Source organism: Gadus macrocephalus, chromosome 15 (genome assembly GCF_031168955.1).
Source record: "Gadus macrocephalus chromosome 15, ASM3116895v1".
Taxonomy (NCBI): Eukaryota; Metazoa; Chordata; class Actinopteri; order Gadiformes; family Gadidae; genus Gadus; species Gadus macrocephalus.
Window position 1 is genome coordinate 9,380,284 of NC_082396.1, and position 11,366 is coordinate 9,391,649.

At 44.0% G+C, this 11,366-nt stretch overlaps 1 protein-coding gene across 2 annotated transcripts; it reads left to right on the plus strand.

The window, feature by feature from the left end:
- The first annotated feature begins 5,891 nt into the window (after window positions 1-5,891).
- comtd1 (catechol-O-methyltransferase domain containing 1) lies at window positions 5,892-11,093 on the plus strand. 2 transcript variants are annotated; one of them, XM_060073278.1, is made up of 7 exons: window positions 5,892-6,050; window positions 6,634-6,755; window positions 7,601-7,706; window positions 7,802-7,920; window positions 8,446-8,500; window positions 10,023-10,156; window positions 10,777-11,093. In XM_060073278.1, exons 1-7 carry the CDS (start codon window positions 5,996-5,998, stop codon window positions 10,927-10,929), a joined length of 744 nt encoding a protein of 247 aa, XP_059929261.1. In that variant the 5' UTR covers window positions 5,892-5,995; the 3' UTR covers window positions 10,930-11,093. The 2 variants fall into 2 exon arrangements, with proteins under 2 accessions (XP_059929261.1, XP_059929262.1); XM_060073279.1 differs by having other exon boundaries at window positions 5,981-6,005.
- Window positions 11,094-11,366: the final 273 nt, after the last annotated feature.

An 11,366-nucleotide genomic window follows, 5' to 3' on the forward strand; every position in this document is an offset into this window, starting at 1 on the left:
ATAAAAAAAAAAAATCGACGTACTTCTGAATGAGCTCACCGTTTTCCGCTAAACACTGTAATGAAACAACGTCTGTACACCGAGAGGGCTTTGGCCTGCTGCGTTACATCTGCTCGGCTAAACCTGCGCCGCGACGCTGTCCCTTCCCGTCTCTGCCTCTCTTGGCCTCTGAGACACATTGAAAGTCAATTATCTACACCACTTGTGCTTGACATCAGGCCGCTAATACAAGCTGCTCTTGACCTTATGTTTGTGTGTGTTGAGCGGACGAGCGCGCCGCGCCTCTCCCCTGATTGGATTAACTTCAGATGTGCTGTGTGTCTGGCTCCATTACGCCGGCTGTACTGAGCTATCTCTCAGCCAAGCGCCACCCCTTCCCCGCCCCTCCCCCCCGCTACCACCACCACTGCCCCCCCCCCCCCACCTCCCCCCTTTGCAGCACGCCAGTCCCTCGCCTCCACCTCCCTGAAGGCCTGTTAATTCCGACACGCCATGCACCAACCCCCACCCCCACACACACACACACACACACACACACACACACACATACACGCGCACACATACATCCACACGCACACACATACATACTGAGACATGCACTGTTGTCACAGGCATTGCAAGAACGCCCACCCACACACACACACACACGTATGCCCCCAGCTCCAAACACACCCAGACACACACATGCCCCCAGCACCACACACACACACACACAAAGACGCGCACACACACAATGACACTGACACACAACGTGCCGTTGTCACAGGCCTTGCAAGCACGCCCACCCACACAAACACATATGGCCCCAACACACACACACACACACACACACACACACACACACACACACACACACACACACACACACACACACACACACACACACACACACACACACACACACACCCCTACCCCAGTTGCCCCGGGCATACAGCAGTCACATCCCATGCGTCCTCCTCTCAGTGACGCCATGCCTACACACACAGCCTCATTCTCCCCCCCCCCCTCTCCTACAGACACTCCTGCCTCCTCCATCCGTCTCCTCCTACACCCTTCTCTACCTCTTCATCCTCATTCTCTTCATTCATCGTCCTCCGTCCTCCACCTTCCTCTCCTCCCCCAGACCTAGCCTCCTCCTCCTCTTCCATCCTCACCCTACTCCTCCTCCTCCTCCTTCCCCCAGACTGAGTGAGTCCGGGTGGATGGAGGGCTATGGCCAGGACATCTAATATAACTAAACCAACTAAGTAAAACCATTGGATAAGGAAGGTGCTGTACAAAGTGCAGAAATGTGCGTCAAGAATATAGAAAATGAAAAAGGGACAAAAGAAGTGGGAACCCTTTAACAGTAGGTAGCACATATAATCTAGCCTAAAGTTATGAGAGAAAGACATTTCCTTCCGGTATTTAGTATAAACGTATAAAGATATCAGCTCATGCGCCATACTGGGCTAGCTCTGTTTACCTGGGCAACTCATAACAGACATTCCAACTAATGGCTCATCCGGTAATAGTTTCTGACGATATGGCATTTGCCGTTGCTGGCTCAGGGTGACAACACTGCTGTCGTCTCCAGGTTTCCTCACCTAGGCTCAACGTGCCCCGTGGCAAGCTGCTTGATCTTTTCACAAGACTGTCACTGCGTTGTCTGGTGCAGGGGGAAATTGAATTCTGTATTTCTTACACACCCTGGGTTAATGGAATAGATGCTTAGGTGATTTAAAAGTCAAACAAGCACACCTGCCAATCAGCCGTGTTGTGCACTGTAGCTATAGATCATCTGTCTTTTTGTTCCGTGGGGAGGTTTGAAAAGGAGCCTACAATGAAGGGATCATAGAAAATTGAAAGTGCTTATCCTCCTCCCCATTTCCCGCCAAGGGTAGATTAATACAAGCAGCCATAAATCCCGTTTTCAATAAGAGTTCCATGATTGAAAATTAGGGAAATATTTTCATATTTTGTTATGAACGTCATTGTAACTCTGAATAGCGTAGTGGATAAACGCTGTGTGTGTGTGTGTGTGTGTGTGTGTGTGTGTGTGTGTGTGTGTGTGTGTGTGTGTGTGTGTGTGTGTGTGTGTGTGTGCGTGTGTGTGTGTGAGTGCAAGAGACAAACAAGAGTCTTCAAAAGAGTCGCCCATTTGACTGAATCAATGTCAACACATCTCAAGTTGCCTGTGTGTGCGTGCGTGTGTGTCTGTGTGCGCGTGTGTTTGTTGGGGTGACCGTGCGAACCCATGAAGGCATATCGCAGAAGGTTTTGAACAGACTTGTCATGTCGGGAGACGGAGCTGTCACGCGGACGGACAAATCCGCGAACGTTAACCGAACGCCAGGAAAATGTCTGTCAGCCGTGTTGATGCCGTAGCCTCTCCGTAGTGATTAGTATCACTTAGCATTCATGCTAGCAGAACTCTATAATTTGACGACTGACGCCCCTGCCAAACAAACAGTATCCAACCCGGTGATGTAAATAAAAGGCCGAGTGACAACACCAGCTCGTTCATAATATGTGAAACTATTTGTTTGTCAGAAGTTGATAAAACAATGGCACCCATGGAACATTTCCTGAGCTTGCAACACTCACCGTGAAGAAGGCCGGTTTCGTGGTTCAGTGAAACTACGCTGAGTAAAACAACAATACGACAATAGTGGATAAGCTTAACAACACTGCCCCTTGCTGGTCAGAGGTGAACCTGACAACAATACACCTGGGGAATCCGCTAATTGATTTATTAATTAAACAAAGCCACACCCTGACCAAAATTGTAAAACAGATCGTGTGTGTGTGTGTGTGTGTGTGTGTGTGTGTGTGTGTGTGTGTGTGTGTGTGTGTGTGTGTGTGTGTGTGTGTGTGTGTGTGTGTGTGTGTGTGTCTTTAAGCATCCCTATACCTTCCCCACCGTGGTAGCGCATATCAAAAACGCTGAACCTCTTGAATAATTTTGTTTCAAATTAGCATTTGTGTGTCTCGTTTTTTACTACTCTACCGCCATAAAGCTTTTACCTCCGCGCAGGAGACAGAGAAAGAGAAGGCTAGTGTGTGTGCATGTGAGCATGTGCGTGTGTGGGTGTGCGTGAATGTGTGTGTGCGCACATGCGTGAGTGCGTGTGTGCGCCTGAATGTGTGTATGATTGTGTGTCGCCGTGGCATTCTGTCAGCTGCGCCCGGGAGATGTGCGTCGCTACTAGTGGCGTGGTTCCTCTCTCTGCAGATGGCAACACACATTGTTTTCATTCCTTAAACAGACACAAAAAGCAGCACGGGGACCAGGGGCCTGTCTGTACACTGTGGCGGGGAAGAGAAGGTACTTGGCACAAGTAGCAAAAACAATTAGCGTCACGCGAGCAAGGGGCCCTGAAGCAGCGGGCGAGAGACACAGAGAGAGACACAGAGAGAAAGGGGGGTGAGTGAGAGCGAGAGAGACACAGAGGGAGTAGGAGAGAGAGAGCGAGAGAGAAAAGGGGGAAGAAAGAAAAAAAATCACCAAGAGGGTCTAAGCTGCGTCGTGTGTGTGTGTGTGTGTGTGTGTGTGTGTGTGTGTGTGTGTGTGTGTGTGTGTGTGTGTGTGTGTGTGCGCGCGCGCGCTCTGAGGTATCCCCGTTTTTTTTTTTTCCTCCAGTAACATTCAAACTCTTTTCTTCCCCGTTTCTTTCCGATACATCCCACGTTGTCACGGCTCATTTACTTGATATGTTCTTGTAGGCAGTGGGGATCGCTACCCGTGCATTCTTAATAAGGAAGTTGACAGAGGAAGCGTGTGTGTCCTTGGAGAGACCTCCCTATCCTACTCACATCCCCAACACTTTTCCTCTTTGAACCTTCTCCACACTCTACTGTATCCCCCCTGTTCTAGTTAAATCCATCGGCAGCTATAGCTTTAGCTGGCGGAGGCTGTAAACAAACTTTGTGGTGTCACTGCTGTGATGGGACTCACTGATCACGGACCTGCCCGCGATTTAGCAGAGGGGCTTCTGAAAGAAACAAAACAATTCTCTTTACAAAGTACCCCCCCCCCCCCCCCCCCCCCCCCCCGGATACAAAGTAAAAGTTTTTAGCAGCAGTACAACAAGGCGAATTGAAATATATTTACTATTCAGTTATTTACCTGAGGCTTTTATCCAAAGTGACATACACTGAATTCAGATATGCCATTAGGGAGCAGGTAGGGGCTTAGACGTGCAAGTTAGGCTGCAGACGTTGGGGGATCGAACCCAGTTCCTTCCGGCTGTGAGTCAAGCGCCAACCATACACTCTCAGGGCCTATTGCTGTTATTTATAGCTCCTATTAATGTTTAGGAAACATACACATCCACGCAGAAGAAGACGGAGTTCTCACAAGACAAATGCTTCAAAGGAAACCAGTAAGTGGTTAGTTTGAAGGTTCTGGGTTCAAACCCAAATATCCACAGGCACAGTCTACCTTCACTTCACTAACTAAAGCAAAGTTACTAAGTCCTTTTGAGTAACAATCTGCTAAATTCCTAAAAAGTTAAGATAGTAGGCCTACTGAATAACCATTTAAAACTATACGTTCATAAGTCAACATATATGGCACTTTTGTGAATAGCCTTATCAGTATGATGTATACATTTTCAGCCTAAATAGTCCTTTATTCTATCCTTACGCTTAGTGCAATAAATAGCCAGCCAAAGAAGGGCAGATTAAATGATTGTCGTCAGCAAACCATGAACTGTACTGTTCAGCTGCAGCATGTCGACATGTGACCGAGAGCATGAGACGTAGTAATTCAGATTCTTACCATTAGATGTCACTGTCTTCCAAAATTAGGATTGCAGTGATTAACACAACCTCCGCTGGGTGGCAATGTTGCTTAGGTTTTAGGAAAAATAAACTAAAGCTTTGATTTGTTATGTCCCGTTGGACACTGACCTACGATGTCAAATATATTGTCTTTCCTGTGGGCATGTATCCATACGTCCTTTTGATCCTTTCGACCTTCTCTTCGTCACATTTACATGTGGATAAATCTGATGAATGAAGTAGGCAAACAAGGTTGATCAATGTTCTTCATAATACCATCAGTGGATTCAAGGCAACTTCAGTTAACATTTCCAGAGATTTCTCTCTCGCTCTCTCTCAGTTGCTCAGTCTAATTATTTTGCAAGACAAATACAGACATGAGTGCCAAACGTTGACATTTATGTCAACATTGGTTTAAGAGAGGCAGCCTTAGGCAGCCACTGCTAAGTGCAGACCATTTCAGTTAGAAATTGTAAAGGTTGATTATTTGTTTTTGTAGTGATACATTGTATTTTTCCAGATATTCATGACATTACATGTCATGAATATCTTGAAAAAACATAATAATTAACTATATGGTGATTATGAATAACCAAATATGTTTTGTTTTCGTTTCACGTGGTTTCCATAGGCCCGTAAATATAATAATGTCAAAAACTCGACACAGCGTTTTGAGTTAGTGCTAATTAGATTAACTGTCTATTTAGATAGTTAATCAATATCTACTTTTATAGTGTATAGTATAATCTTTTGTTTTTTCTACACATGTCGATTTCCACACACAGTTGAACTCACCCTTATTAGCTTTTTCTACTATATTCAATGTAACAGTTTTAAACCTTGGAATTTTTCCATATTTACCCAATATTGCACAAACAACAAACAAATTGCCCGGTGTTGGTTGGCCTTGGACAGTAGGCCTACGGTACAAGGGGACAAGGGGACTTAGCCTTTAGAATTATCTATTGTATCATCTCTATACTGGTGCCAATCAACCGTGTTGATTATTGAAAATAAGGAGTCAATTTTGCAATACTCTTTTTTCTTGATCGCCATTCTTTATATATTCTACCCCCAAAGTACCTAAATCAGCCTTTGCATCACAAGGCTTGATAGTATTGACCGGATTTTCCCACATTACTCAATCCTGAGCAAATACATTATAAATACAGAACGAAGGGCGGTTTGAAGAGGCCACAGTGCTGAAAGCTGTTCAAAACTCTTCTTAACTATGGCACAAGGTATGAAACTATTATTTTGCAGTGGACTTGCTGTTGCTCTTATAGGTAAGTTCTGACAATTTGTGTAGCCTACTTTACAGTTGTCTCTAAATGTGTAGGCTACTATATTGTTGGTGTTATCTAATAGCTGTCTATAGTGTTTACGTTGTCATTGTCCATAAGTGTGTAGTGTATTGTTGATCTATAAGCCTACGGTTGTTGTCAATTGGTTGCATGTTGCTGGTTATATCTATAACGTGTTGTCTTTGTTGATGTAAGATCTAGCGTCTTTATTATTATGAAGCCTATGTAAAAACAAAAGGATTATTAATTAAATACGAGTAGGCCTATAATATTTGAATGGTAATAAAAATATAATAATATATTAATATCAGATTCTATTAATGCTGACATAAAGAAAGGCAAAAGAGGACGTGGTCAAGTGTAGCGTTTCCGGGGCGCGGTCAAATAAGAAAAATCTGTATCAAAAGTCCACATCAACGTTGAAGTCCAAGTAGTGATAATCGCTGGATATAGTCTGCGCAAGATTAATAGTGATTAGAGGAAGAGCTCTGCCTTTAACTGCCACATTTTAGCACTTGCGGTGTCACATTGTTGTATTTGTTTTTGCTGTTGTTTTGGGGAAAAGGCGTGAACGTCATGTCTGCCTTTCCTGGAAAGAGCCACAGCGGGGGGAAAGATGACCCCGTCCTTCAGTATGTAGTGAACAACTCACTCAGAGAACATCCAGTACTCGCTAAACTCAAGCAAGTACGTATCTTTACTTTACGGTTCTGGCCACCAGCCATCAGTTCAAGCGAGAGAAAAAAAACTCGTGCTTCCTTTCAGCTCTGCCTTTACGCCACTAGGGGTCTGCAAAGTGCAATGGATGCCTAAATAATAGAAGTAGGCTTACTGATGATGTAGTATCAGGGATGCACATACCTTTTTAAATGAGTTACTCAGGTGAGTACCGGGAGATGGTGTTTGGTTCTCATCCCATACGTTGCATTTATTTAATTACTGACGTAATGAAACGTACCCAGTTTCACAAAGAAGATCCCATTTTCAATACAAAACTTCTTAAGCACACCACCTTTTTGGAAATAAAAACCGCAGCAGCTTGACTCCGGAGCGATTGGATGTCTCACAGTAAGGAACGGTGCGATCAGCTGAGTCTGTTCTCCAGTGTGTGCACGGTGCACAGCGCACGGAGCGCATTTTCAGTGCGCTCATCATTTGGCACATCTTTGAGTCACTTTTCGAAAAAAACAACTATTTTCCTCTGCTCCGATTCCGTTAGCCTTTTCTTTGCAGGTGGCGAAACGCCAAAGTACCTGCTCAATGTATTTTTTTTTTTCTAAATCTCACACAGCAGTCTACTCCATTGAGTGGTGACAACATACACGTGTAGTTTTGTTTGGATGACCTGACGGTTTCGCAAAAGCGCGGTAGTGACACAAGTGACGTTACGAATCCCTGATTATGGGCGCGGATGCGTGCCAGTTATGTACACCCCTGAGTATAATAATGAAATTAACCATAGGGAATTAATATATTGGCAAATCTTAAGGTGATCACGTCAAGTTATTTATTGTAAATGTTCTTACTTTCAGAGAACTCTAGAGGACAGGTGGAATATAATGCTTGTTGCCACAGAACAGGCCCAGTTCATGGGAAATCTCATGAAACTCATTAAAGCCAACAAAACTCTCGAAGTTGGTGAGTAGCCGATTACACACACGTAACCTATGTGATTTCATTAAACAATTATTGTTGTAGTGTTTGATGTGTCTTGATTGATTTATTCATTACAGGAATGTACACAGGGTACAATGCACTGAACATGGCTTTGTCTATTCCCGAGAATGGACGTGTGGTGGCCTGTGAGATAGAAAATGCCTATGTGGACATTGCCAGGCCGTTTTTCAAAGAGGTGACTATCTCAATTTTACAGAACAGCGCAAACCAATCCAACAAATGTCTTGAGTTAAAGAGTGTGCCACTGCATTCAAAATCAATGTTCAATTGGAAGGCCTCCCATGGGTAGTACTAAATCAGCGTATAATAATTTGGGGAGATTGATTAGAAACCCACACAGTCACGGGGCGCTCAGTGGGTGGGTCAGCAGGTCCGAACAAACTGCTTCCGTGGGTGAGGAGAGAGAGAGAGAGAGAGAGAGAGAGAGAGAGAGAGAGAGAGAGAGAGAGAGAGAGAGAGAGAGAGAGAGAGAGAGAGAGAGAGAGAGAGAGAGAGAGAGAGAGAGAGAGAGAGAGAGAGAGAGAGAGAGAGCGCAAAGTGCCATCTCACGAGTGAAGATGCAATGACAAGCACAAATCCATGCTCCTCAGGCCCTCGTCAAGATGAAATAGAAACCTGTAACTCTTTCTCTAAAGCAATGCATCTTTAATATCATTTCCTAACCCGCGTGAACTGTTTGTTGTTTGTCTCTGTCTCATAGGCTGGTGTGGAAAGTAAAATCGATGTTCGTATTCAACCGGCTATGCAAACTTTGGGTTTGTTGATTATTAATGGAATTCCTATTTTACAACCAGGGCCCTGTACCACGAAGCTCGCTTAGAGGGTTAGCGAGGTATGTTGAGCTCCAAGCCTGGGTTAGTTGTACCACGAAAGTCGATCTCTTTTAGCGTCGCTGTATCACCATGGTGACTTATGCTCGCAACCAAACCTGGTCGGGAGCAGTTTTTCGGCTTAGTCTAGCCGGAGATCGGCTACTTAAATCGGCGTGAGCAGCTTCCTAGCCCCTCCTCTGACAATGGCGTCACCATTTGTGGGTGTTCCCGTGGACCCCGGCGCACTTCTCGTACAGGCGTCTCTCCGGAGACAAGGGTTTTACGGGACAGAACCGATCCCTTGGCATTGTCTGACGATATTCAGATTTCAGACTTTATTGTCATTGTGCAAACAACGAAATTGGGGTTCTACATGAGAGATACAGATTCTCATCAGAGGGTGTTCGTTATTTGATCGTCCTTTTGGACCTTATGTAGACAATGCGCATTGTGTCTCAGTGACAGAGCGCTAGAGTGGAGGTAGAGCGTCAGTCTTGAATTTCTGCGCGGGGGGTTCGACTCCCAAGTGACGCGAATTTATGTGAAGCTTAAAAAGTCCTAATTCTCATGCATATGGAATACTTATTCACTAAAGCTTATGGAATTATATTTTTGTGCTTATTTCGAACTTGAACCCATATTTTCAAGGCCGTGCTGGCACCACATCTATGGGGGTAAAATGCATGATGATAGACCGGCGAATTTGAACCCCGGTCGCTGGCGTTCGGGTCTTATACTAATCCACTACGCTACAGCCGCTACCTCTCAGCGGTCGAAAACATGCGATACATTTCTTAAATAGGGTGTATTTAAAGTGAATTCCCTAAATGATAGAATAAGGTAGGATGGACGTTGCTTATGCATTTTTAAATCATCATCATTCTATTTGGATTAATGGCGAACAATTCTGCATTTGGCATAGTTATTTTACAGACAATATGCAGAATCTTTTCACTTATACTCATATAGACTGCTTGATCTATCGTAAAGGTGAGAAAAATGACGCAAAAAACGCCCCTTTCATGTGAACGCGCACTGAACCTAAAGCGGAAAACCAGGTTCTACTAATTGAATCTAAAGTGAGCTTCGTGGTACCATTTAACTCTGATTGCGAGTTGCGGCTCTGTCGAGCCAGGTTTTCCCAAGAAAGCCTGGGTATGTTCAGCGAGCTTCGTGGTATAGGGCACAGGTCTGATGTTGATTATTATTTGATATTTATCACATTACTTGCCATTTCAAAATCTAGCCTATAGTTACATCACACATAGGTGTGGCCACCAAGACACTCCCACCTGTGATGTCACTAGGGTGGTTTTGGAGATGGCTTGTAATGGCTAAACCAGATCTCCTGATGGTAATTTTCATGCAATGTACGACACAACATTTCCATATATATTCAATAAACTTGAGCTTACCAACATGCGCTCCTTATTTTTGATTTAATTTAATTTGTATGTGTATCCAGACGAGCTGATCGCTGCGGGCGAGGCGGGAACCTACGACTTCATCTTCATAGACGCAGATAAGAACAACTATGACGGCTACTATGAGAGGAGTCTTCAACTGGTTAGAAAAGGAGGAATCATCGCCATCGACAACGTTAGTGTTGCCTCCAATAAAACAATGAAACCCCTTAAAGAAATACTTTCACCTCCCCAAAATGTCCTAAATAATAGCCAATGACATCACAAGATACAAGAGTGCATAGTGATTCCTTAAATTTGCTTGCTCTATCTTACAAACATCCCAAGAAAAACGTAAGTCGTAATTTTATAATGATATTTGAACCAAATACATTCAGCAGCAATTGCTGGTATTTGGACTCGGTTAATCGTTTATTACTGAGGACGATTATCACACTGTTTGGATAAATGATCGACAGGTTAGGTTAGGTCTGAAAGGTGTGTGTGTGTGTGTGTGTGTGTGTGTGTGTGTACACAAAAGCCTTATGATTCATAGTCACGAGCACTAACCACTTTGTGCATGAGTGATGCATGTACATTCACTTTGACATTTTGTAGGTGTGGATGTAAGAACTTGGGTTGGCAAATATTTTCAGTAAGACATCACCGCACCAAGTAGTAACAAAGTGCGTTGTTCAATTAAATTCAATTGTATTTGTATAGCCCTTAATCACCATTACAGTCTCAAAGGGCTTAACAGGCCAAATATGTATGACACCTGTTGGTGCTCACCCCAACTAAACTGTTCCTTTAAAGGTGCTGTGGAGTGGACTGGTGGTGAACCCGGCCGCGGACGACCTCGTCTCCCAGAATCTGGACGCCCTGAACAAGAAGCTCCACAAGGACGAGCGGATCGATCTGAGCATGCTCACCATAGGGGACGGCCTCACCCTGGCCTTCAAGCGCTGATCTCCCAAACTACTCAAGCATTCCAGTTCCATACATTAAGTTGATAATATAGTATATCATTGATGCTAAACAAAATGAATGAATGTCAAAACACAAAAACTTTATGGGCTCTCTGATATTTCTTTCTGTTATCACAGTGACAAAATAAATCAGAAGACAATGAATGAACTTGTCTTGGTTATTGGTCTGTCAGTCTCGAAGGGGAGGTATTTCACGAACAAATAAAATGATTTCATCGGCCCATTAAAGTAAGCCCTTGAATAATCCAATGTCCATAAGCTCTGTTAGTGTTCTCCAAGGGGCTATTAATCGTTTGTTGTAATGGAATCCTTGCACTCTATTGTTGGAAAAGTTGGCCTAAATCCAAGCTTGATACATAAGGTATTCATTAGTGTACCACATCAACAAATGCATGATAAAGGCCTCACATTGAAGGT

Excerpts from the sequence above, each read along its gene's own strand:
- comtd1 (XM_060073278.1), top strand. The coding sequence starts at position 5,996 with ATGGCACAAGGTATGAAACTATTATTTTGCAGTGGACTTGCTGTTGCT. Across the intron at positions 7,707-7,801 it reads CAACAAAACTCTCGAAGTTG|GAATGTACACAGGGTACAAT; the intron begins GTGAGTAGCCGA and ends TATTCATTACAG. Across the intron at positions 8,501-10,022 it reads ACCGGCTATGCAAACTTTGG|ACGAGCTGATCGCTGCGGGC; the intron begins GTTTGTTGATTA and ends ATGTGTATCCAG.